The following is a 27,815-nucleotide window of genomic DNA, read 5'->3' as shown; positions in this document are numbered from 1 at the left end:
ATAGGAGGGTACAGTTTCAGCCTTTTTTCGTCTTTTGCCGTTAGTACAGGCTGTTTGGGATGTGGCAGAGGCGCTCGCCCTTGCACATTCCTCAGAACAGCGTTCGTCAGTTCCATGAGACAGCACATCCCAGTGATCCCTTGCAATGAGTAGTTCTGTTGTAACAAACAAAAAATATTGAAGATGTTTTATATTTTCCCTTGATGTACAGATCCAGGTATTTATATTTAGTTCCCACCTCTAACTACACTACATTTGTCCTTTTCAAAAAAGCGATTGACAATCAGGTGAGTGGGTGGTTACTCCACCCATAACCTTCCAGAGTTTCAACAGCTAAACCAGCTGACAACAAATGGTCCTTCTAAATGAATACTGTACTCAGGTTTTGGATGCCTATGAAAATAGAAATTATATTTAAAATTTGTGATTTTAATTGAATGAAGTGCAGAGTTTGCAGGTCATTAATTTTATGTAATTTCTGGTCTTTTAATTTCCAGGGTTCTCTCTCTGTGGTGGATGTGACGAAGGAGACTCGAGTAATTCTTCAAGCTGTGCAGCAGTTGTGTACTGGAGGCAGATGGTCTAGCAATTTTACCTTGAATCATTTTGTTGACATATTTAAAGGGTCAGAAGCAAAGAAAGTTATTGAGAATGGTAAGTAAAATTTGGTGCTGATATAGTTTTTTGTGTTAGATATACAGTAGGTGGTAATCATTCAGGTTTTTGCCCTGCTAGAACAAGTTTATAATATTCCTTTCCGAATTATCTTAGATGCAGAGGCTTCACAAAAAATTGCAATTTAGTCTGAAGTTGTCATTGTATTATGTATAAATATTAGTGTTCAGATATTCAGTCCAGATTTTACCAGTTTCCTTTGTCTGTGGAAAATTTTGTGCCATATTTTAGTTGTAGTCCTCTGTTTTTCTTGTTTATACTTATCACACAGTGTGAAATGAGAACTCATGCGTCATTAACTGTTTCCTGAAATGTCAGTATTGTAATTTTTACATTGTGCTTAGGGACTGTCCAGTATTTTTTATAATCATTCTGTTTTCAGGGATTGTACGATTTCACACTAATTAAATCAGTGCTACAAGTTCCTTATTCAACAACAGTTTACTTATAATGTTAGGCATATCAGTTTTTTGCACCTTCCGCTAGGAGTTTTTAAAACACCAGTTGCCACTTTTGTCAGGTATTTAATTCAAGTAACTAATTTAACAAAACTACACAACTGGTATACAGTAGTTTTTATTAGCTGTCATGTAAATAACAGCAAGCATCCCTTGCTTATACTTTCCTTGGTGACAAAGATTTTTACAATAGCTTGTGTATTTTATTAACTTTTCCTTATACTCATGTGGTAATATGTTTCCTTTGATTTTTAATGAGCTTCCATAGTTCATCTTTGCCATCACTTATTGCATTGTCGTGGGTAGATTATTTTACCTGCTCTACTTAAATCTGCTATGGCTTTTTATATTGTAATACAACTATGATTTTCTTTAAGTCTTATCAAGCTTGAGTTTTAGTTGATGATCTCCGCATGGCTTTGGACATGTTTTGATTTAGATCACTAAGAAGGATAAAGTTTGCCAGCATACCTCCTTTTCTGTGATGCACAAGACAAGCTGAATTTATTCCAGTGTTGGATTAGATCCTGATGGTTGTCCTGAAACATCGTAAAGGAAGAGATACATCCAAAAAGAGAGTGCAGCAGATGTAGTCTTTGAATTGAGGCAACCACAGGAGAAGTACCATTCAATAAGGAAGAGAGAATGCAACAAAAATTGGAATCTTGAAAATGCCTTTGACGAAATACCAAAATAAATCAAATTGGTATTACAGAGAGCAGAGTTCCCCAGGAAGACTCATTAAGCTAGTGATGTTACTCCACCATATCACTAGATCTAGAGTGAAAATGGTGGCAGAAGAATTTGAGATAAATGTTGGTGTCCATCAAGGATTGACACTGAGCTCTTTGCTATTTATTATAGTAATGGAAGAAGCTATGAAGGAGTGCAGAAAAAGCGGTCTTTAGGAGCTGCTATATACAGATGACCTAGTGTTAAAGGATCTTAGGAAGAGGTGGAAGAGTATAATGTAGAGGAGATTACTTGAAATTGATATACACAAAAGCTTATTGTGACTGGAAAAGGAGCAAAGGTAAAAGTACAATAAGGAAAGTGGCTGTGCGGTTGGTGTGGGGGAGAACTATGTACTGAATGCAGTTGATGGTGTCACGTAAAGGTATTCAGGATTACATGTTCTGGAAGTTAGACTTTCATTGCCCAAAAAATATAACAAGACCAAGTGGAGAAGAGAGGGAAGTTTGAGAACCATGTGATAGATGGGTAGGTCTTAGAAAAAAGTAGAGCATTTCTGTTATCTTGGGAACACACTTGACTGTGAAGCAGGAGTCGAGAGATCATGTCAGAAAGAGAATTGTTGAAGAGAAAAAAGACTGTACTACTCTGCAGCAGATACATGGCACTGACAAGGGATATGGAGAAATTTTGACCATAGTATGTTAAGATACATGACTAGAGTATTGTGGGAGGACTACAGAGGCTGGAAAATATACTGAAATCTTAAAGATGAGGTGAATCCAACATGTAATGAGAAGGGCTTAGGAACACTTGGTCTGGAAACCAGTAGATATTTAATCTTATGAAGGGAAAAGCTAATACCAAAATGTTTATGATGATAATGCCAATAAACCCAGACATGGAAATATAACCATAAAAAGATAACTGTAAATAAAGTTAACCCTTAAACGCCGAGCCTCTATTTACGAAAGTGTCTGCCGTATGCTGGCAGCGTTTGGGAGTTAGCGCCGAAGCAGAAAAAAAGTTTTTTTTAAAAAATCACAGCACGCTTATTTTTTGAAATTAAGAGTTCATTTTTGGCTCCTTTTTTTGACATTGCCTGAAGTTTAGTATGCAACCATCAAAAATGAAAAAAAATATCATTATCATATATAAATATTGAAATATATGACAGTGTGAAAAAAAAATTTCATATATAATTGTATACAAATCGCGCTGTGAACAAAACGGTTAAAGCTAATGAGCTATTTTTTTTTCTTTGTATTGTACACTAAATTGCGATGATGTTGGTGTATTACAAATTGTAAAATGATCAAAGCAACAGAGAGAAAATATTATCACAAAATGATGCATGAATTTGTAACGCACGGACGTAAAAAAAAGTTTTTTTAAAAAATTCACCATAAATCGAAATACTGTGCTAGAGACTTCCTGTTTGTTGCAAAATGAAGGTAATTGATTGAGTATTACTAGACTGTAAGTGTTTTAGCTTACAATTGCAATTTTCGACCATTTCAGTCGAGTTAAAGTTGACCAAAGGTCGAATTTTTTCTATTTATCGTGATTTATATGAAAATATTTCAAAACTGATAAAAGCTACAACCATGAGTTATTTTTTGTTGTATTCTACATGAAATTACGCACATTTTCATATATAAAACTTTATGTAACGACTAATATAAAACGGTGCAAACATTACAACAAAGTGACGAAAGAATTTCTGAGATGTTCAGCCGAGTTACCGTGCGGACGTAAGGAAAAAGTTTTTTTCAAAAATTCACCATAAATTGAAATATTGTGCTAGAGACTTCAATTTGTTGCAAAATGAAGGTAAATGATTGAATATTACTAGAATGTAAGAGTTTTAGCTTACAATTGCATTTTTCGACCATTTCGGTCGAGTCAAAGTTGACCGAAGGTTGAAATTTTGGCACTTATCGTGATTTATATGAAAATATTTCCAAACTGATAAAAGCTACAACCATGGGTTGTTTTTTGTTGTATTTTACATGAAATTGCACACATTTCATATATAAAACTTTATGTAACGGCTAATATAAAATGGTGCAAAAATTATGACAAAATGACGAAAGAATTTCTGAAATTTTCGGCCGAGTTACTGCGCGGACGTAAGGAAAAAGTTTTTTTCAAAAATTCACCATAAATCGAAATATTGTGCTAGAGACTTCCAATTTGTTGCAAAATGAAGGGAAATGATTGAATATTACTAGAATGTAACAGTTTTAGCTTACAATTGCGTTTTCGACCAATTCGGTCGAGTCAGAGTTGACCGACGGTTGAAATTTTTTGTAGTCGACGTACAGTACGTCCGCTTGTCACCCGACAGACAATTTTAGTTGACTTACGATACGTCCAGTCGGCATTTAAGGGTTAACTGTATTAGTATGTTAAAATTTTGTTTTAGAAATAGAAATTATTTTTCTCCAAATATTTGAGGTGAATGCTCCACATAACCCAGTGAAAATGCAATACACCATATAGAGTATATAATTTGTCAGAATCTTCAGCACTTTCAGTTATAAGGAGTTATGCTTCATTGAATGATATCTAAGTGCCTTAACTAAGAACAAAGCCTTCCAGCCAGGCCTCTGAGGGTTATAGTTGAAGACTGTTGTGTGGGTAATCTGTTTGATAATAACAAGATTTATTGCTGATCCCCTATCATTAAATAATAGAGATATTTACTCTTAATTCTTTATTTATGCGAATTCTTGAAATCTGAAACTGAGGATAGATATAAATATGGTGACATGTAGAAAACACCAAATAAATATGGTGACATGTAGATAACACCAACTATAATGGGTGTGTCATCAGCTAAAAATATCTCTGCAACCATTCATTAACCATGAGAAGCATAGAAGAAAAGTTTTTGAATCGGTGAGATAAAAAGAAATAACATTACAAAAATAAATTAGGTAATTATGGGCACTGTAAAAATTTACTGTTTGCTTAGTTGCTCACTAAGAAGTCTTTCCTCCAAATTTCATCCTTGTCACTACTGCTTGTACATCAGTTTCCCTTTGTACATGGTTGGATATGAAATGAGTTCTCTCCATGGTCTTCATTTGGTGTTCTTTGTCTGATTTTAATTTTATTCCAAGTCTTATTTATTCCATTTTTCCGTGATTTTCTGGAACTTTTTGTACTGCTTCGATATCTACTAATTTTCCCTTACATTCTTATCACATAACTAAACAAGCTTAGTGTGTTCCCTAACCCCTGGGCACTACGTGTCTCAGTAGCTTCCTCAGATGTAATTTAATCTTCCCAATGCACTTCAGGCGTAAATCTTGGCTGTTTGTACTGGCACCTTGTCAAAATTTAATTTTAGTTTAATTCATCCATATCTCAGTGTAAAATATTACTAGCACTATATCAGCATCATGGATTTTTGTTCTGATTTAAAAAGCCAGTTTATGTCAAAGTACTTAGGTAATTGCTCATTTGCAGCTTTGAAGCTATTTTTATTCATTTATGTTAATTAATCAGGTCATAATAGACATCCTCTGCATGGAATGGGTAAATCATGGACACGTTCTGATTGTGAGAGACTTCTGCGTCGGTTAGTCCTCGAGGGGTATATGAAGGAAGAGATGGTTGTTGCAAGAGATGAAATGGCCTTTGCTTATCTTAGACCTGGGCCAAAATGTCAACAGTTTCTTACCAATCGTACAGCAAAGGTAATTATCTGTAATTATCTATTGTAGTTTAGTATTTCCACGCTTAATTTTCAGTGTACATATAAGTTACGTGTCTTCATAATATGGAAACTTTCCAGTCAGTGGTGTACTTCTACACAAGAAAATATTACTTTTCATAATGCTTTACTGCCTATGAAGACAATATTTCTTGACTTGCATATAAATAGACAAGTTTCTGAAGCTTTTCGTCTGACCATGGAATCATTTGCACATCCCTACAAAGTACAAACCATTGCAAATACTTATAGCTTATTACTTGGAAGAACAGGTAAGATTTTTTGAGGTAATAAATCAAATTCCAGGAGGATGAGGGACACCACTCAAGTAGGGATAAGACCCTACAGGTTTTGCCCTGTCAGCTAGTGCTACTTTCTGTATAGCATTCATTATTTTTAATTTTTTGTACTATCGTGTCACAGTTTTCATTAATCCCATTTTGTAATTAATCAGCATTTTATCCTAAATGCTGCCAAACAAATACCTATGGTTAGAGAAGTATTTTAACTCCTTTCTTTAGTTGTTATACGCCTTAAATATCAGGCTTCCATTTTGTGATTAGCCTACAGTAATTTATTGCATACACTGTGGTAGCCTAATGCATTGTTTCATATGTATAACTTACATCCATGCTATATATATATAGGGGCCCAGTGCTGCAGGCAGGAGTGGTGCTGAATTTTCATTGGTAGTTAGAGGATTAGTGACACCTAGCAAAGCCTTGTCTCAAATGTTGATGGTTGCACCCATCTCCTGGTGCAAGAATTGAAGGCAAGAGTGGTTCTGGAAGGGTCATTGCCAATAGATGGAGGTTGCTGTTTTGGTCAGCTCACAAGGCTCAGAACTGCCAGAAGGTGGCACGTTTCATGCCATCATTGGTAGGAAGAGAGTCTCATACATAGGATTGGGCTTCCATGTATGCAACTTTATTGCTTATAATAGTAATAGTGTAAGCTGCATAAGCGTACTGAAGTTGGTTCCTGGGAGTTCGTATATTGCTTGCAGATAACGTGGTGTTAGCAGCTAAAATTAAAATGTTTTAAAGATGGAAGACTGGAGAAGATGGGAGTGAAAGCACATGTAAGCAAAACAAACTTATGATGAGAAGAAAGGAAGCAGAGTGAAAAATGCTGTCCCATAGTGGGTGTGGAAGAGGTGTAGGAGGGAATTCAATTCTGTCCAGACAAGACCAAGGTTCTGGGACTGGAAACAACCATCAGAGCCACCAGCAGTGCTACCAGCAGAGATTTAATTATCAACAGAAACTTTGCTCTACTATTGAGCTTCTATTAACTTTCATACAAAATTCATACTTGGGCAGAATGATGTTATTAACAGAGCTTATGATAGCAGTAAAAACAAACTTCGCAAAGTGTCGGTGCAAGGTTCGTATTACCAACAGAAACCATATTATGGGATTCCCGGTAACTTTTGCACAGATATGTATTGCAAAGAATGTGCTATTGGTTTTGCTCAAGGAGTGGCACTCATGAAGGAAACATAATCTGCTGCTGATATGAGTTGTGCAGTAACTTGGACTACATTACAGATTCTATCTTCATCTCTGAGAGCTTTCCATGGATGCAGGTCACATCAACCAATTCTGTGAATTCAGCAGCTCAAACCTTTCCACCTAAAGTGTGATTTGAGCTATATGTGAGTGATGAGTTTGTAGTGAAAGGTTTATAAAAGCCAAACTTACTTTTTCATACAAGCTCATCACTTGCTAAAAGTGCTATCCTTGTACCCAATTTGCCGTCCAGCTAACTTTCCTGGCTGCACAAAAAAGGAAGGCAGTTATCTACTGTGAGCCCTTGGATCTTTTCTTGTCTGTTGAAGAAGGTGCTGCATTGTTTGGTATATGTGAAGGTTGTATGGCTATTTTAAGTAATTGGTTTGTATAAGAATTTTTTTAATTGGATTTTTTATTAGAATTGTTTAAAAGACTAACCTTGTGGATAAAAGATACTTTGTAATATCCTAATACCTTTAGAAATGTAGCAGAGATTGTTGCCAGTTGGGGCATAAGTGATGGTGTCTCTGGATATTTCCATTAAATTCTTTCATCACTATGTTACAAAGAACTTTGCATTGTTCAAACTGAAGTAAAGTGTTATTATTTTATTTTCAAAATAACAGTTTGAGTTTGAGATGAAAAATGTTAGTGGCTCCGATAGTCGGAATGACTCAACCGCAGAAGGTATGGACAATGAAGAAGATGATGAGCTTAAAACACTACAGAAGGATTGTTATGAAGCTCTTCTGCAGACTGTCAAAGATATTGCAGCATCAAAAGGCATCAATTATACTAATATCATCAATATGGTTGCCCTCAGGTTAGTTTATAAAGTGTTCGTGGCCAAGACATAAATAGTCTTTTAGGTTTGGTGACTTGAATAGTGGATTGGTATTAGGCTTAATTTGTTTGTAGCAAGTGGTAAACAGAGGAGTAAGCCATTCCCTTTGGTAGCACACATTAGCTTTAACAAAACATGTTTGGTAGTGCTTTTCAATTATTTTTGTTCCTTGCAGTTTGTATTCTTCACCACAGTCATTCTGTTTAATGATCAGTAGGCTAGAATCTCAAGATAACAGACTCCTTCAGGGTTTTGAAGTTTCTGAAAGTGTGTTCATTTTGTGAGATAATAGAAAGTTTTCAAGGCTAAGATAGGTTTTCGTTGGCATCAGATTGCTGATAAACTCATTAATCAAAAACTAGAAATCTAGAGAATAAAATATGTAAATCATTTTATGTACAACTGTTTTAGAACTACCCTGTATACTGGTGCATCTTTGCTACTATATGCTAACATTTTATAGAATCAAACAAAAACTTCTTTCAGTTTTCTTCTGAAGGTGGAAAGAGAAACCCACAAGATTCCTTTGTATAACTTGTTTACTTGTAAATATTTGCATGTTACTTTTAAACTCGAGGGTTAATACCACTGACCATCAGATCAGGATATCAGACCGACAGGAGGAGATTAACAACTCTCAAGAGAATGGAAACCAGGACAGCCATCATATAAATGACAGCACAGGGCGAAGTAGTTCCAGAAGATTGCTGGGCCTTGAACCAGCCTGACTACCTCATCTCTTGAAAAAGGGTCTCAGTTAGGACCTGAAAGTACTCGAGTTTAAAAGTAACATGTAAATATTTATAAGTAAACAAGTTATACACAGGAATCTTGCGGGTTTCTCTTTCCATTTTATAGAATATTACATTGATAATTTCCCTTGTTTATTTATGCATTATTTATACATCATCCATGAAATGAGGAATTTAGTCTTGTCTTATCAAAAATGGCTGTTATTGGCCTTTAACTTTTTACTTGTAGAGCAGTCAAGTCTTTAGGCTACTGTTTAAATTGTTTTCATAGAATACGGTTCTTGATTATTTTATACGAATCTCATAAAAATGCCCAAGTGTGACTTGAGAGTATTCCATGCAACCCAGTTTAATATTATTATTATTATATTATTATAGCTTTTCTGCAGCATTCAGTTTGTACAGTCTTCTCTGTCTTAAAACCTGTTCATTACCATGTAGCTGATAGATGAGGCCCTATGCATCCCTGTGGGTGCCTAGGGAAATGATTAATTGATTGATATATAGATATTCTAGGGTAATATGAAGATGATCTGTAGCAAAGACCTAAAACAGAAAAATTTGTTAAGAAGTGTAAATATTAAAGACCAAGCACCAGATTTCCAACACTTGCTCCTTCTTGAAAAATAGTTGTCTGTATTTATGTAATTATTAGTTGAAACAAAGAGGTTAGTAAAGCTGAATGGTTACTCTAATCATAAACTTTTAATGGCCCTACTCTTCTTGATTGAGGTTGGAAAGATGGAAGAAGCCGAAGGTCTCCGTGTTTCAGGGGCATAGCCTGGGCATGTGCATATTAGAGTATTATCTTTCAAGCTCTATCAAGTTGACACAGCTGGTTAAATTTTCCCCTGAATAAGTCCCTTTCTGCCAGTGGCTTTGTTTAAAGTTTTTGTTGTTGTCGTAAAACTATTGTTCTTAAAGAAATTGAACAATAATTCAGATTTTCTGAAAAATTTGCATTCTTTACATTATATTAATATTTTGAGGTGTTATTTTTAATCCAAAATGGTGAATGTTCTTGTTCTTGAGTTGCTAACTACCTAGTGCCTGCATATTTAAAGATATCAAAAACCTTTTGCGTCAGTTATATGGGTAATTGTGTTTGCTAAAGAGGCACTTCTAATAGGTGGATTATTCAATATTGTCCAGAATTACAGAATTAAATTATGTTATTATCTCCGTTTAATTAATCAGCTGCAGTTCACTGTTCAATCTCCTTCTTGTTTGGCAGTTGTAATAGTATAGTTCAGTACTCATAGTAATCAAGTAATTAATTGTGAGCTTAGTTTTCCAGTCTTCCCTGAAACCACTTTCTGCTTCTGCCGCATTTGCAGTAATAGTAGCACTGTATATATGTAAATCTCCAGTGTTAATAAAGAAAATTTTTTCTTCAGGGTTATGTCTCGAATGCTGCCAGAATGTGAAGAAGAAATGAGGAAGATACCTCATATAACAAAGGCAAACTTTGATAAATATGGCCAAGCTCTATTAGAAGTTACTCAACGCTATGCAGCTCAGAAACTTGGTTAGTTTTTGTGATTTATCAGTTGTCATAGTTATTAGTTAAATTATACTGAATTTACCCTTCACTGTGCCGTAAGATCTACGGTAATTTTTTTCTAGGTATTAACTGAGTAGTTTGTGTATCATGAGCATATTGGTTGTTGTATATTTGAAGCTTTTAAATTTTACTTGCATTTCAGTACAGTACTTGCCATTCCTGTTTCTTTCATTTAGATGCTCTTTGATTGTCTGAAAGTTAACTGCCAATGTTCATTTTATTTGGGATCAGTTTACATGGATTAAGTTTGCCACAAAGTCGGAGATTTGATTTCTCCTAAGATAATTTTTATCTCAAATTATTAATTTGGCATGTAGATTTACTAACTCAGTAGAATATGAAATGAAAATTTTTTGTGAAGTTATTGATTGCATTATTTTACTAACCAGTTGCATTCTTCATAAAATATCACTGAATTTATTTTAAAATAGTGAAAGGTTTTTCAATGCCATTGTAAACTGCAGAACTGCATAAGGTGGTGTATAATTCTTTTTTCATTTCATCACAAACTCATTACTTTACAGTGTCCTTAATGTGCGTATAGCCAAACTTTAACCACTCCATAGAAGGAGAAACCTTCCAGATTCATTTAACCCTTAAACGCCGAGCCTCTATTTACAAAAACGTCTCCCATATGCCGTGGCGTTAGGTGAGTTAAGCGCCCGGCGGAAAAAAAAGTTTTTCAAAAAATCACAGCACGCTTAGTTTTTAAGATTAAGAGTTCATTTTTGGCTCATTTTTTTGGCATTGCCTGAAGTTTAGTATGCAACCATCAGAAATGAAAAAATATCATTATCATATATAAATATTGAAATATATGACAGCGCAAAAAAAATTTTTCATATATAATTTTATACAAATTGTGCTGTGAGCACAACGGTTAAAGCTAACGGGTTATTTTGTTTTTCTTTGTAATGTACACTAAATTGCGATGATTTTGGTATATAACAAATTTTAAAACGATCAAAGCAACACAGAGAAAATATCACAAAATGATGCATGAATTTGTAACGCGCGGACGTAAAAAAATGTTTTTTTAAAAAATTCACCATAAATCGAAATATTGTGCTAGAGACTTCCCGTTTGTTGAAAAATGAAGCTAATTGATTGAATATTACTAGACTGTAAGTGTTTTAGCTTACAATTGCAGTTTTCGACCATTTCGGTCGAGTTAAAGTTGACCGAAAGTCGAATTTTTTCTATTTATTGTGATTTATATGAAAATATTTAAAAATTGATAAAAGCTACAACCATGAGTTATTTTCTGTTGTATTGTACATGAAATTGCGCACATTTTCATATATAAAACTTTATGTAACGACTAATATAAAACTGTGCAAATATTACGACAACGTGAAAAGAATTTCTGAGATGTTCGGCCGAGTTACACGCAGGCGTAAGGAAAATGTTTTTCAAAAATTCACTATAAATCGAAATATTGTGCTAGAGACTTCCAATTTATTGCAAAATGAAGGTAAACGATTGAATATTACTAGAATGTAAGAGTTTTAGCTTACAATTGCGTTTTTACCATTTTGGTCGAGCTAAAGTTGACCGAAGGTTGAAATTTTGGCAGTTATCGTGATTTATGTGAAAATATATCAAAACTGATAAAAGCTACAACCATGAGCTATTTTCTGTTGTATTCTACATGAAATTGCGCACATTTTCATATATAAAAGTTTACGTAACGACTAATGTAAAACGATGCAAACATTACGACAACGTGAAAGAATTTCTGAGATGTTCGGCCGAGTTACCACGGCGCGAGCGTAAGGAAAAAGTTTTTTTTTTTTTCAGAAATTCACCATAAATCGAAATATTGTGCTAGAGACTTCCAGTTTGTTGCAAAATGAAGGTACATGATTGAATATTACTAGAATGTAAGAGTTTTAGCTTATAATTGCATTTTTTTACCATTTCTGTCGAGTTAAAGTTGACCGAAGGTTGAAATTATGGCAGTTATCGTGATTTATATGAAAATATTTCAAAACTGATAAAAGCTACAACCATGAGTTATTTTCTGTTGTATTCTACATGAAATTGCGCACATTTCCATATATAAAACTTTATGTAACGACTAATATAAAATGGTGCAAACATTACGACAACGCGACGAAAGAATTTCTGGCGCGGACGTAAGGAAAAAGTTTTTTTAAAAAATTCACCATAAATCGAAATATTATGCTAGAGACTTCTAATTGGTTGCAAAATGAAGGTAAATGATTGAATATTACTAGAATGTAAGAGTTTTAGCTTACAATTGCGTTTTTTTACCATTTCGGTCGAGTCAAAGTTGACCGAAGGTTGAAATTTTGGCAGTTATCGTGGTTTATATGAAAATATTTCCAAACTGATAAAAGCTACAACCATGGGTTGTATTTTGCTGTATTTTACATGAAATTGCGCCCATTTTCATATATAAAACTTTATGTAACGGCTAATATAGAACAGTGCAAAAATTACGACAAAATGACGAAAGAATTTCTGAAATTTTTAGGCCGAGTTACAGCGGGGCGTAAGGAAAAAGTTTTTCAAAAATTCACCATAAATCGAAATATTGTGCTAGAGACTTCCAATTTGTTGCAAAATGAAGGTACATGATTGAATATTACTATAATGTAAGAGTTTTAGCTTACAATTGCGTTTTTCGACCATTTCGGTCGAGTCAAAGTTGACCGAAGGTTGAAATTTTTTTGTAGTCGACGTACGGTACGTCCACTTGGCACCCAACAGACAATTTTAGTCGATGTATGATACGTCCAGTAGGTGTTTAAGGGTTAACATTGCTTAACATTGCATGCACCCACCTGTCCTTGGGCACCAGACTGGCTCATTGTGTGAACAGCTGGCAGTCTGCAACTGTACTTACTTTGCCTTTTTGCATCCTCCATCATATCAGTGATCATATTAAACTCATAATTCTCAATTATTTCAAGTATATGTAAGTATGTACATTCTTTTATGGAATGTCTAAAGATGTGTTTGTAATATCTATCTTTATCAACTGTCAGTGAATGTGGTTTTCTTTGCCAGTCCTAGTTTAATAAGTGCCTTCTGTTATCAGTCGTATTCATTGTTTACTAGGTGTTCGTAAGTTTAGTAAATTCATTTGCATTTTTCAGTACTTCACTACTTACTTCCTAATTTGTTGGTCATGTTTTAAAATTAGAATGGCAAAGGATAAGATTATTTTCATACTGTGTTTTCAGTTTATGGGGCAAATGAGTTCTTTTTTTTAAGTGCTAGGTGCTCTGCTTTGGTTCATGTTAAGTATACTACTTTTAATGAGCAATATTTCATATAGTCCTGAATTTAGAATGTCCTCTAAACAGGATTTTCATTAGCATGGAATAGTGTTACTTACTAAGTGTCTACTCCTACCATTTTCCACTAAAAATCCATATTTGTTTCACAGAAAACAAATAAGTTTTGATACTAGTATTTTCTGGAGAATAGTACTAGTAAGATTTTTTGTGTTTTTGATTAATTGTACACTCCATAGGTTAAAACAGGTATTACCTTGCTGTTTAAAATTGTGTTTTTGGTGTGTAGTATTTCACTTTATCACTTGGAATTCAGTGTATCTTTTCTATGTACTAGAGCGTGGACACCACCACAGTAGAAAAACTTTTTAGGTGGTTTAGGTGAGTACTACAATACTAAAGAGCTGCAGGGCTTTTAACTTAGAAATGTTTGTGGTCAGATTTGGAAGCTTCAGCATACCAAGGTCAAATCCTTTTCCCCACCATCCAGGGCCATTTGAGTCTTTGGGGCAAAATTCCTTCCTGGTAGGTACAGGTATCCAGGGAGGGCATGTCTGAGTTATAAAAATCTCAGTTGCGTGGGCCTTGAGAAGTAGACCTAAATCCACTCACCCGACCTTTATCTCAGCAAGAATTTTCATTCTCTCACGGCTATGAGTCAGCTATTCTGAAATATTTTGACCCTCAAACTGTTAAATGTATCATTTTGTAATATAAACCCTTCATATTACATAATGTGCCCACCACTTTATAGACTCTTCTTGTAGTAAGGCTGGACCCTGCATGGAATGACTTTTTGAGGTGTACATGCCCAAGTGAAGAGCCTTTCTCTTTCTCTTCTTTAGGAGTGACTTGAGAAGCTACTGACCACAGTGATTGGCAAGTGCAACCTGACGAGTATCTATTAAAAACAGGTTTTATATTAAGTATTATGTATAAGTCAAAATTTAAACATTCACAGTAGATTTGCAGTTGTTAGAAAAGTTTAAGGTTAAATGCTTTGGTTTTACTATTAAAATGTATTGGTATTATATTTCAGTCATACTAAGTGAGAGAGCTGATCAGTCATTTGATGATCACAGTTTTATGGAAGGAAATGAAACTACTGGATGGTTAAGCACAGTCAGTGCACCAGAACCTGGACCTTCACCTTATTTTGATCGAAGAGGATTTGGCCGTAAATTTGGCAGGGGGTAAGTTTACAGATTTTGTACTGAGCATTAATTTGTCGATTGAAGTAGGCAGAGTGGTACTTAAGTAGAATGGGGATGAGATGTATATTAGTAAGTCAAGTCACTTTCATCACTTGTCAGAAACACTCACTTTTTTCTTTGGCTGGATATTAACTGATAGGCAGTGGTGCGCTTCATCAGAATTTTTTATCAAGTGCATTAGTAATTGTAACAATTTTTTTATTTTCTTATTATTTCTGTTTTTGCATGTATTGTATACTGACAAAAGGATAGACAATAAGTTTGTTTTACTACAAACCAACTGCATATAATTAGCTCAATTTCATGGTCAAACAGAATCCCAGACACTTCAGTCCATTTTTAAAAGAAAACAATATTCAGCCATGTGCAAATGTATCCATGGGTCTTCAGTAGAAATCCCAACGCATTTTTCAATTGTTTTTCGGGATTGACTAACTCAGTTATTTCTTTTCATCCCCTTAATTGTATTTGGTCATACCATACAAAGCCAGTAATCATAAAATGACACTACCAGACAATGAATCCCAGCTTCATCAATGTTTCCTCATCTGGAAGCAAAAAACCCCAACTGTTCATTCCAAGACATCCCCCCAGGGGTGTCTCTTAACTGCTCTTTTGCGTCACCATCGCTTTATTGTTACTCCTCCAGGATTTAGCTCTTATGTATATATTGTGTTTTGGGCCATTCAGAATTATCATGTTCCTACTGTCAGTGGATTTGTGTTCTGCGTATTTTAGTGTATTTGTAAGTATTTCCCTACAAATCCAGTGGCACTTATGCTGCTGTTATTGGTGTGAGTATCTTTTATATCTTCCTTTTTTTTATTATTGAGTAATTTCTGCTTCTCGGGTTATTTTCATGCTTGGAGTTGCATAGGTTTTGATCTGTAGGAATAACTTATATTTGAATGTCAGTCAACTTTGGAAACATAGGCTTCATTGTTTATGGTGCAAAGGTAGCATGGGCTCCCTCCTCTCCCCCACTACCTTAATGATAGTACAGACAGTCTCTGGGTAACGACAGACTCAGCTTACGAAGTTCTGAGTTTACGACGCTCCTCAAATATATTCATAAAAAAATTATTTCCTGGGTTAGAACGCATGTTCCAGGTTTACGGCGCTGACAGTGCCGATCCAACGGAAGAAATATGGTCCCAGAATGGCAGATTGGTCAAATTCTGGAGGTTTTCCTGTTGAAAAACTCAATATAAATGCAGGATACATTGTTTTCAAGACACCCAAAGGATTAAAAGTAAAATTTTCTTACGATTTTTGACGGTATTTCGGACGATGCCAGTCCAACACCGATCGGAAGAAATATGCATCCAAACTGGCAGAATGGTCAATATTTGGAGGGTTTTTATTATGAAAAACTCAATAATAAGAATGCATGATTCGTTGTTTTCAAGACACCCAAAGGATTAAAAGTAAGGTGTTCTTACAATTGTCGATGGTAATATTTCGGATGACTCGGTCCAAAGCATACGAGGGAAGAAAATTCACATTCGCGGATTTTTTCATAGAGTAGTATTCACTAATTACTGATTTTTATTTTATTTTACTGTGAAATTCCAATTCTTTTTCTGGTAGATAAGCAGTGAGGCAGTCTCTCTCTCTCTCTCTCTCTCTCTCTCTCTCTCTCTCTCTCTCTCTCTCTCTCTCTCTCTCTCTCTCTCTCTCTCTCTCTCTCTCCAAACCAGCAGAATGGTAAAATTTTGGAGGGTTTTATTTATGAAATACTCAGTAAAAATGCAGGTTACGTCATTTTCAAGATACCCAAAGGATACTCAAAGGATTAAAAGTAAGGTTTTCTTACGATTTTCGACGATTATTGCGGTTTACGATGACTTTCGGCTTACGACACGGTGTCAGAACAGAATCCCCGTTGTAAACCGGAGACTGCCTGTATGCTTGATTATTTTTTAGTTTTTGTATACTCATATATGCTTCCTTCACATTTTCATATTCGTTTGTGCATACTTTATTCATTGTACAGTAGTCCAATAAACAAAGAATTTTAAGTTAGCATTACTGGGAAGCAAGACATTTTATGATTAACTGGTGTGTATGAAAATGCTTTATGCAATACAAGCATCACATTTTTTGTTTATGCATAAAAAAATTTAGCAAAATTTGAGTTTCTTCAATAGAGGAACAGTTTTCCAGTTAGAAAACAGCCTTCTTTGGTGGGTGGTAGTAGGGAAAGGACCCCATAGTGGGGTAGCGCCATCAGTGCACATCATGCGGTACACTGTAGGCATCACTTAAGATTTTTTGCAGCGTGCCTTTGGCCCCTAGCTGCAACCCTTTTCAGTCCTTTTACTGTGCCTCCTTTCATATTCTCTTTCTTCCATCTTACTTTCCAGCCTCTCCTAACAATTGATTCATAGTGCAACTGCGAGGCTTTTCTCTTGTTACACCTTCCAACCTTTTACTGTCAACTTCCATTTCAGCACTGAATGACCTCATAGTCCCAGTGCTTGGCCTTTGGCGTAAATTCTATTCAGTTGAGTAGGAAAAGGAGAATTGTTATGTGTACTTTTCTTGTTTGTTTTTGAGGAAGGCACCTCATTTTGCTTCAGTTAGTTTTTTATTTTCCTTTTTTTTATAAATATAATTGAACATTAAGCTTTTTTTGTATTTCTAAATTTTTCACTTGTTGTGACCCCGCTGATTGGTAAATCCTTTGAATGGGAAAACTTATGAAATAGAATCAGGGTCTTAGGTTTATGCTAAATCACTGAAAAAAAAAAAAAATTTTAAATGCTACAATTTATTCCAGAAGTTCTAGTTCTCTGTAACTGAGAAATAGGATTATTTGAGTTTTGGAATGCCACACATTAGATTATTGGTTCGTAAAATAGGTTTGTAATATGGAATCTAAAGAGTGTTTCAAGACATTTAGATCTGACCCAGCAGACAGCTGCTCAGATTTAACACCAAGAAAACATGATAGCTACAGATTTAAACATTATCTATTTCACATACTATTACATTCTAGTCTAGTTAGATCAGTTTCATTCTGACCAATGAAAGCTTAGTCGCAGCCCATGGTTATCAGCTCAGTAATAGGAACTCAAAGTATGTTAGACTAATACTCACTGATAGATATATCCTCAGCATATTAGCTGTGATACAGTTTGATGCTTCCTCTTTGTGCTATGCATCCTTTCCAGAATTTAAGTTTCATCACTGGTAACAACAGTTCAGGTCAAGGGCTGCACATACACCAACAAAGCTTGTGACCTCTGCTCCAAGGCCCAAGCTTCACACCTGCAGTACAGTAGCATTCTTATGTGATAGCACTGCGATCTTATGATGGTTGTTTTTTTATCTTATGTAGATCATATCTTGTTCTTATGTAGGTCTTAGTATAGTAGATCATATCTGTTCATGGGGGAATAGGCCCCCCTTTATTTGGTTCGTGAATCCACACGGACACTTTGTGTTGCACTGGATTGAATCTCTTACAGAGGTTACTGTTTGACTTGAAGTTTCCCAGGCACAAGATGCGTGGGTGGCTGCTGCCTTCCTGAAGTATAGTATCATCTCGAGCAACTTTCAGATTCTCCAGTGATGCACTAGAACAGTGGTTCTCAACCTGGGGGGCGCGCCCCCCTAGGGGGGCGTCAGCAGTTTCCAGGGGAGGCGCGAGGCCTAGGGAAAATTTAAAAATTCTAGAATTAAATTCGTTATTTTCTTAACAAGATTGAGGAACTAATATTCAGAAGTTTATTAAAAATATGCATCCGTATTGCCTTATAACGTTAGTTTCCTATAGTCTACCACTCTAGTTAGACTCGCTAGACTTACCATTATTTTGTAATTATTTACCTCCCTCCCTGTCCCTTGAAACTCCTTCTCTTTCTCTTTTTTTTTATTTTCCCTTAAATCTGGGAGGGAATTTTACTCATAGATGCAAGGGGGGCGTGGAGGGAAGGACCAGCTCTAAGAGGGGGCGTGGTAATAAAAAGGTTGAGAACCACTGCACTAGAACATAGATTTCCCATTTCCAAAGTAAAGCTAAATTTGGCAACAATAGATTGTGAATGTTTCCCTTACTGAATAAGGTGTTTGCATCATTCCAGTGGATTCTCACCTACATGGACCCAGTGTGAAGTTCATAAACCAAATATGGGTATGTGATTCACACAGGTGCTCATGATGGGCCACGTTGTCTAAGGAAAAGAGGTTGCAAAATTGACGTTATAATCGTCATTCATTCTTGATCATTGTCAAGAAACTTAATCTTTGGAGATTTGGTCTGTTACATCTCATATTGAAGTTGAGTGTTCTGCTTACAACCCATACTTTTGACTCTTAAAAATACCCAAATAACTAGAGACTTCCTCGCAAGTGCTAAATAGGACCTTGCAGTCGTACTAAAACACTCAGAGATCCTCTGCATCTCAGTCTCCCACCCAAGTGTGGATTCAGTTAAATGTTTAAGGGGCCATAATAAAACTATATGCTTTTAAAATAAAAAGCGTGTTTTTCATAAACACGCTTCAATCATGCAAGTGCCTGCCTCCTGACCCGATGGATCACACTGCTTCACGTAGTTGCCATGAAAAGTTAGGTTTGTTGGTTGAAGCATTCCTGATGGTGTTTGGGACCACCTATTTCTTTTGGGAAAAAAAAAAAAAAAAAAAAAAAGAGGACTGTGATCTTGAGAACATCTCAGATGATACGATTATTTAAGCACGATTATTTAAGCTTAATTGGTTTATGTGAAAAATTTTTTTTATAAAAAATAACTCCAGTAAGTACTCATATATTGTTAATATATTTCCTCTTAATCTTTTAGTGTAAAACGCAAGAAGTATCAGTATAACGGGGGTAAAAGTGCAAAGCAAGCAAGAACAGGTAGTCCAAAGAAACCTCAAGCAGGAACATCAAGGGGAAGAGCAGCAGTTAGCAGGAGTCAAACTAAGAGAGGTGGGCCTGGAAGAGGATCGCAAAGGGGAGGCACCGAATATTCAGCAAGTACATCTTCTAGGGCACAAAGAGGACGTTCATCAGCGGTGTCTTCAGGACTAGGTTTACTCAGTGTCCCTACACCAAGATCATTTTTACCTCCACCAAAATTTGTTCAGTTGTAGACACAATTTTTAGGATTCCTGGTTTACACTCAGTATGGAGTGCATGGACATTTTTATTCTCATCAATAATTATGTCTGTTGATTTTCACTCTTATTTATAATTGGCATTTAGTATAATTTTCATATTAAAAAAGTTTTCAACTTTTGGATTGCAACTTCACAGTTAGATTTCTCAGTTCAGATTTATTTTTTTATTCATTAGATCAACTGTATTCAATAGTATTTCGTATATGAATGAAATTGGTATCTTTGATGTGAGTATCTTTTAATCTTTGATGTGAGTATCTTTTACCTGTTCCTTTTTATCATGAGTAATTTCTGTTTCTCAGGGTTGTTTTCATGCTTGGAATTGCATAGGTTTTGATCTGTAGGAATAACTTATATTTTTACCCACTAAATGTCAGTAAACTTGCAAAGTAATAGTAATTTATAACTGCAGAATCAAAGAATTGCCAGTGATTATATGGTGAAGGTATTCTGAACATGTTTATGAGACTAAGAATGGTCTGTAGATGATCAAGTTATTTATTTTTGAACTGCAATAAAGCAAAATTCTCATGATTTTAAAAGAAACTTCATTGACACCATCTTGAATTCATATTCTTAACAAGAAGACAGTATTTTTTAAAATGCTAGTTCATACAAATTTTCACGGCTCCAATTCATTTTAATGCCCATAGAAATGATTACACGAGTGATAGGGACCAAAATTATTCAGTTAACGCACATAACATGGAAAACATACTGTTGTGTGTCAAGGCATTAGTTGTATATGTGAAACAAGAAATAGTACCTATTGTAACAAAAAGACTCAAATACTGTATGTAGATCATTTTCACCTAGTATAAAGATTTTATTTTAAATTGGCAAAATCTTTTGTGTTAACAGTTTTGACAGTAGACATCATAAGTATGCAAAGAACTCAGTGCTAAGCGTGCAGACCCTGCCATTGTCTTAAAAGACTAGAAATCTAACATAACCCATTCCTGCAGTTTTGCACATTTTTTAAAATTATGTTCGGCACACACTATTGGATAATGAGACAGTACTACAAAAAGAATATTTTAATATAGTCAACAATGTCTAAATATGAATCATTTCCATAAATAAAGAGCCTACACAGTATATTTCTGATAATTACGTATAACAAACTTTCATAAAATAATTTGCATCACCTTAGGGGAGTGGAAGGCCTGCTCCAAACATTAAAAAAATTACTAAGTTAAAAAATGCTTTTTTTTTTCTTTGTTCAGATTTTACAGTAATCTAAAACTACATATTAGTAAAGCAACTACAGTACAGGTATTACGAAACAATAACACATGACTAGGGCCCCATTATCCTCAACATAACCATACAATTATTTATACCATTATTGTTTGAAGAATACTAAGTCTACTAAACTGTATATACATGATAATTCTGTATAATAATGATAATTCTGAAACAAACATAAAAACCAACAGAACCTATAAGAAATTGACCTTCAAGGCTTAAGCATTAACAGTATACAGTACCTGCAATTTAGGAAATTGCCAATAGCACAGGTACGTTCTAGTTATAAATAACTAATTGATTTCATATAAATTTTGTACACAATCTGTAACTAAAAGGAAAACATTTTGCCAAGTAAATGAAACATATTGTACATGAAATATATACTGTGCCTGTAAAATATAGCCTTCGTTCATCAGGCAACACTCCAAATACATGCAAGGACTTACCTATTAACATACGTTATCTAAAATATATTGCATGTACCTCACTGATACTTTAATATGGAGTTAAAAGCTGTAAATATCCAAACAAAAATTGCTGTATACAACATACATTCCAAACTGGAAGAATAAAAAATATAAAGCAGAAAATGGGGTTAAAAGATGATGGGTGCATGAGTATGTGAAAACATGCCAGCTTTAACACAAACATTCTTTCCTTGCTGTATTTGTAACTATAATACATAATTTTATAAAATTGTTAATTTTGCTCACTAATTAACTTACTGATTTTACAAGGTGGGAAATATAAATAAACATCTATTACACAACAAAAATGTACAACATTTATATATATAAAAACCTCAAATATTACCTAAGCTATTCTATACTGAATAGAGCAGTGTTAGCCATAAACAGTTATTGGAAGAAGAATCTGAAATCTTCCTCTGAAGTATCCCCCACTAGAGGGTGCCACTACTCATGTCACAACTGTCATTAGTTGCCTTGGTGAGTAGAAGCAGTTGCAGAGAAGAAACTATTTGTAGGGGACAAGATGAGGGCATTTTCAGTAAAATAAGTCAGTATTTATGGGTTATAAAAGTTATTTTATTGTGTTTCTTCTATGGGGTTGCATGCATTATTTCTCAAGGCACTCCTGGAGCACAGGTGGGTATGTGTTCTTTTGAAAGCAGGGGTAAGGTTGAAAGTTGAGGGAAAAACTCCTCTATGAAATGATTCCTCACTTTGAAGGTCATGGAGAAGGAATGTATTCTGTTAATTTCTTGGAATGTGTGTCATTCCCTAAAAGCCTGCTGTAATTGCTATGCAATGAAACATGCAAAAACATACTGTCAAGAGACCTTTAAAAATCTCATATAGAATAATTAATCTCCAAAGATTTTAACACAACTTTCAGCTGAAAAATTATGCTGATGGACTAGGAAAAATGGAAGTTGAAAAATTGAAAGCTGTGCTGTATGTAATCTGCTTTGGATATTCAGTGTTACTCCCATTAGAGAGCGCCGTAGTACTATCAACGTCTTTGGTTGTCAGTATCTCAGGTTAGTGTGCCATCAGTTTGGTCAACACGGGCCCATGAACAGTGTGTTGATTTGTATTCTTGGGTGAGGAAGTTTTGTCTCCAGAAGGTTGCAATGCCTGTCTGGCTCAGCCATTGGAACCAGCAGTTTACAAGTACTTCTCTGTCTCATGACCATGAAGCAGGTATGTAAAAGAAACAAACAAATATTATGGGATACAGTTAAATACAAAGAATGAATGAATGGCAACATTCTCTAGTAACAACTACCCAAAATCAAGTTCATACACTTAAAATACGGAGTAACAAATGACAGTAGGCACAGTACAAAAAATAAATCTTTCATATGTATCAATCTCATATGCAGATTGAGCAAATATGAGAAAGTCAAAGGTATGCTCACTAATATAAAACTACATCAGTTGTCAACACTGATTAGACCGAGTAAATAACTAAGATCTTAAGAAAAAAAAAACACCTAATCTCAAAGAACTATTGAGAGACATAAACTAATTATCTTGTGATTCAGTTCTTCAGCAAGCTCTGTATAACCCGGTGATGAGATGTACACTGACTATTACTACCTACGTATCTGCATTTTCAGTAACTAAAGTGACTTGATGCCATGACACATAAAAGGCACCCTCTAGTGAGTCACATTTATCAGGCTTTTCTTCAAATGATATTCTTAGCTAACAACGTACTGTTCCATGCAGTATAGTATATGAACCTTGAGTAAAATTAAGAGGTTTGTACATTGTAAAACTAAGTTTTGATTAACTTTTGTACAATACAGTGTAATTCATAATAATTTGTAGCTAAACACTACAAGGCCAATAAGGAAATAAGGAAACAATAACTACAGTACAAGGCAAGAATGGAGAACAAGAACCAATGGGGGCCTCTTTCAAGAAAATGTACTTCAGGCATAAAACACAACCTGACAGTTCAGCCTAGCTAAAGCACATCCTACTGCCAAGTATCAGTGAGCAGTGTCATCATGTCAAATTTAGTTGCATCCTGATTCCCTTTTAATCACACATGCACTCACTGAGGGGCTGCAGGGTGTGTGTCGCAATAGTTCCTCCATTCACTTTATATAACTAAGCCTCCATAGTTAGTTAATGTGGAACTACATTCTCTATAATATTTGTGGTTCCTGGAACATCTAGTTCTGTGTATCCTATGTGCTTTTTTGAATTGGGTTATAAGGTAAAAGAGAAGAGAAATACAATATTCAAACCCTAAGTGCAGTTAACCTAATGGTAAATATACTTGCTGACTACAGTTACTGCCCCTATTAATAAAATCGACAGTGGTGGGAGGAGAATGATGTTGGAACTTGCCAAAATGCTGGCCTTCCCACAACTAATAGCCTTGTCAATCATTGAATGGATGAATTCCCTTAAAATATTACAAAAACTGATACTTCAACAACACCTTTAAATTCTGAAGATAAAACTGGCCTCAGGTAAACTAGATAATAAAAGCAAAGTCCTGATCCTAATTCAGTATATTTTGTGCATTCATGATCACTCCCCTCACCAAAGGAAACCTTGCAGAACCTCTTGCAGGATGCAAATGGACATAAATTATCATCATTATGTGCCTGCAACTGACTTTATATGACAATTTGCTTATCCCGTATTGTAATACAAGGCCATAACAAAACTCTGACATTCCATTCTCAAAATCAGATTAGAAGTTCTACCAACAATCTACTTTGAGTACGAGTTAGTTTTGCTATAATCTGGTACTAATCACTCATCCACCACCAGTTGAGAGATATGTCCTGAGAACTGCAATATCTCAAAGGAATACCTGATTCAGCATTTTAAGAGATTCCTTCACCCATTTATTTGTACTGGATTAAAGTCCGTGGAACTTGTGTCTGGCTGAAGTTCATGTCTGTGCCAGGCTGCAGGCCACTCTTTATAGCCAACATCAAGATAGTCCCTACTATATTTCCACGTACCTATTTTGACCTTCAGTTGTAGACCAATTGTAGATCTGGAGTGTAAGCTTGAAAAGCACATTACTATAGATAACATAACTGAAAGTATTCTCTCTTACCTTGAATGAGGCCTGGTAATTAATCATTACGTCCTACTTTAGCAGCTTTATTAGCGTTTTCTTATCCATCTGTAAATATCCTACGGTTATCATCATCCAGCTACATCAAGAAAGCGTTCTCATTTTATAGGCAGTGAGAAGCATCTGTGGACTCACCACTGGTATGCAATAATACTTCCTGATCACAGTACAGTATAGTGGTTGTGCTGGGAGTGCTAACAATTTGGAAGTCATCACCCACTCACTTCCTCATTGCAGTATCTCTTACGAGTGGAAATCATTCGTTTCCCAGTACAGTAATGCATTGTACTGAGAATCTAAGTCTCAGACTCACTGAATTTGGATCTAAAGCTCATGTACAAGTACAGTACATGTTTACAGAACAGAGTACGTACTTGAGGTTCTTCAAATTTCTAAGTAATATGAGCAGCTGACCTCTATAGTTACCAAACTCCCAGCCTCCTAATCGCAAGCCACTCATCTGCATCTACAACTCTCACTGATCCTTTCCCCATTCTTTTACATGCTCAAATTATCTCAAGTCTGGACACAGAATACTCTTTTTATTTCCACAATTCACTTCAGTCCCAAATCTCCATATTTTTTGGTCATAACTCTTCAGAATTTCTTATTTTCTCTTCAAAAGTGCCCACACCTCTCCAGATAGCAATTTACCACACATGCTTTTTGTACGGTACTCTTGATAGGAGTCCAGCAATCTCTCTCCACTTCATCTAGGCTGAGGCTACTCTTTTTCTTAATATTATTGCAATATAAATTACATATATTTTTCCAACCCTGAGGCTTGACCTTCCACCAAAGTATGGCACTCATTTGTTTGCTCTTCTTATTCATTTCGAGCATCAAAATTTCTTTACTTCATTTACATTTTGCAATCCTCGGTACCTTCGGTGGCACAGTTTTCTGCATTCAGTACTTGTTATTGCATTCACCCTGCACCATTCCCATGGCATTCACACAGCCACTTGCCAGTCACCAGAAACTTGGAGTTGCTTTCACCCAATTTGTAATCCTCTTATTCTTGCCAGTCGCCAGAAACTTGGATTTGCTTTCACCCGATTTGTAATCCTCTTATTCATTTCTCTTTTTCTATCTTTTACACATGCCTATAGGGTCTTTATATGATTCTGCTATTAACACCAGCACATCCGTATATATTAGCTCCATGGTAGCAGTTTCTACACTCCTCTGTAACTACCATTAATATGATAATAAAAGACTCGAGCTGATACTTGACATACACCAATCTTCATATATAATTTCAGTTCTTGAGTACCTTACTCATTGTGTTATCAGGAGTTGATGTAGGACATAAGTACCTAAACTTCACTTGTTTTGAAAATATACAGCTATACTGTAGTGCAAAAAAACCTTATCTACCAGCAAATAAAATATATTCAAACTTTGGGGAGCATATTCAAGAAATTAAAAATAACCCTCATGTTCCTATCTTAGTCCTTCTCACTAAAGGTTATTTTGAAGCTTCTTTCCTACCTGTATTAAAAAATTGTGTAAAAATCAGAATAAACAGCAAAACCTGTATTTTCAGACATGTTAAGGGGTCTGCTCCTCATAAAAGATGTGTGTTCTCTGTGGCCTTAGTTACTTGTAGTGATTTGCATACGCTTAAGTCTCTCTCTCTCTCTCATATATTACTGACATTTGTTATTTTAAGCCTACCAAATGTGTATTACAACACTTATGTCGTAAGGTACAAAACACATTACAGCATGGAAATGCATCATATTCATTTTACCTTATGTAATCACACAAATGAACTTATGCAATCATATGATTGTCAGTCTGACTGGCCTAAAAAGTCTTTCATCTTTCTCTCACACTGAAACTATAATTTCAAATATATTAAAGATATTTTTAGCTATACTGTATTGTTATTCTAAGTACATGCTATACAAAAACTTGGGCCATTACTACACCATGGAAACATGATAGGTTACTTGAATTTTCAACTGGACCAAAAAGAAAGTCTGTCAGCCTACAATATCTTTCTATCTTTCTGGTACACAGTACTACTAATCCTGTGATTTTAAATAAAAATATTTTGCAGCACTAATAGATATAAAGTATTTCAGTAAAAGATTATGTAAACAATGAACGTTCACTGTAAAGATGTAAAGAAAAAAAAAGCACATCTCACAACAGGTGTAAGCGTGCTACAGGAATCACAGTTGGTGTAATTAAGACACCATGTGGTTATTTGTGTAACATATACTATGGTTTCTTCATATTGATTTAAGTCCGAAAATTATATAAAACATATCGATTTAAGCCAGAAAGTTACTGTATATAAAACAATTTCAAAGTTAAAATGTAAAACTATACAAACAATAAATAAATGCCTATAGCTTTACAACATACATACCTTTACAGTAGAGATAATATTATATATAAAACCTATACATGAAAAAATATTGCAATAAATATTTATTCAATGCACTAAAAGTTAATCCAGGTGAAAATAAAATTTTACATTGTTAAAAGCAGTTAAAAAAGTTTAGAGGGAACTAAAATGTACTCTGCCATCTACTAAACTCACAACTAGATGGGCCTTCACTAATTTAAAATTTCTAAAAGAACCTGTTGATAAGAAATCCACACTTTTATCCTCTAATATATACTTGCATCCTTCATCATCCCACCAATGTACAAATTGCACAATGCCACATAATGAAAAATGTTCACAATGCAATTTTCAGCAACAAAATTTCTGCAGTGTAACTTCTTAGCTTTATAAAAACAAAAAATTCAAATCACAGAAAATTTTACACTTTCAGAGTCATGACTGCTTAGCTATGAAATGAAGGCAAAAAGTACACAGGTATAAATGAACATATGTTACCACCTCATTAATCTAAAAGTAATTTCTTTAGGGTAAAATTGGAACTCATACATAAGAGCAAATATCTATGCTTTTTCCTCAATAATAAAATTAAATAAAAGATTTTCTATGCATGTTCAAAACAATATTTGAAAATTTGTTTCACAGTTACAAACCTTTTACTTCCATTATAATTTGCAAAAGCCACTTGGGACAAAAAACCAAGTAACAAATAGCTGGTTAAATGAATGAAGCAGTTAAATAATAGGGGAAACCTTTGTTTCACCATTTCCCATTTCTTGATTCCACCAGTACACCA

The 27,815-nt window shown here is 34.9% G+C and overlaps 1 protein-coding gene across 1 annotated transcript in view; it reads left to right on the top strand.

The window, feature by feature from the left end:
• Positions 1–21,036, top strand: part of LOC136831209 (recQ-like DNA helicase blm-1) — a 98,388-nt gene extending 77,352 nt beyond the window's left edge. The window contains exons 21-26 of the mRNA XM_067091223.1: positions 498–654; positions 5,343–5,533; positions 7,691–7,887; positions 10,058–10,188; positions 14,530–14,683; positions 19,512–21,036. Coding sequence (XP_066947324.1) covers positions 498–654; positions 5,343–5,533; positions 7,691–7,887; positions 10,058–10,188; positions 14,530–14,683; positions 19,512–19,806 — 1,125 coding nt within the window. The 3' untranslated portion in view covers positions 19,807–21,036. The remainder of the gene's footprint in view (positions 1–497; positions 655–5,342; positions 5,534–7,690; positions 7,888–10,057; positions 10,189–14,529; positions 14,684–19,511) is intronic.
• Positions 21,037–27,815: the final 6,779 nt, after the last annotated feature.

This window comes from Macrobrachium rosenbergii, chromosome 4, assembly GCF_040412425.1.
Source record: "Macrobrachium rosenbergii isolate ZJJX-2024 chromosome 4, ASM4041242v1, whole genome shotgun sequence".
In the NCBI taxonomy this organism is placed as follows: domain Eukaryota; kingdom Metazoa; phylum Arthropoda; class Malacostraca; order Decapoda; family Palaemonidae; genus Macrobrachium; species Macrobrachium rosenbergii.
Note: the sequence above shows the minus strand (reverse complement) of the source record. Positions and strands in the feature narration are given on the sequence as shown.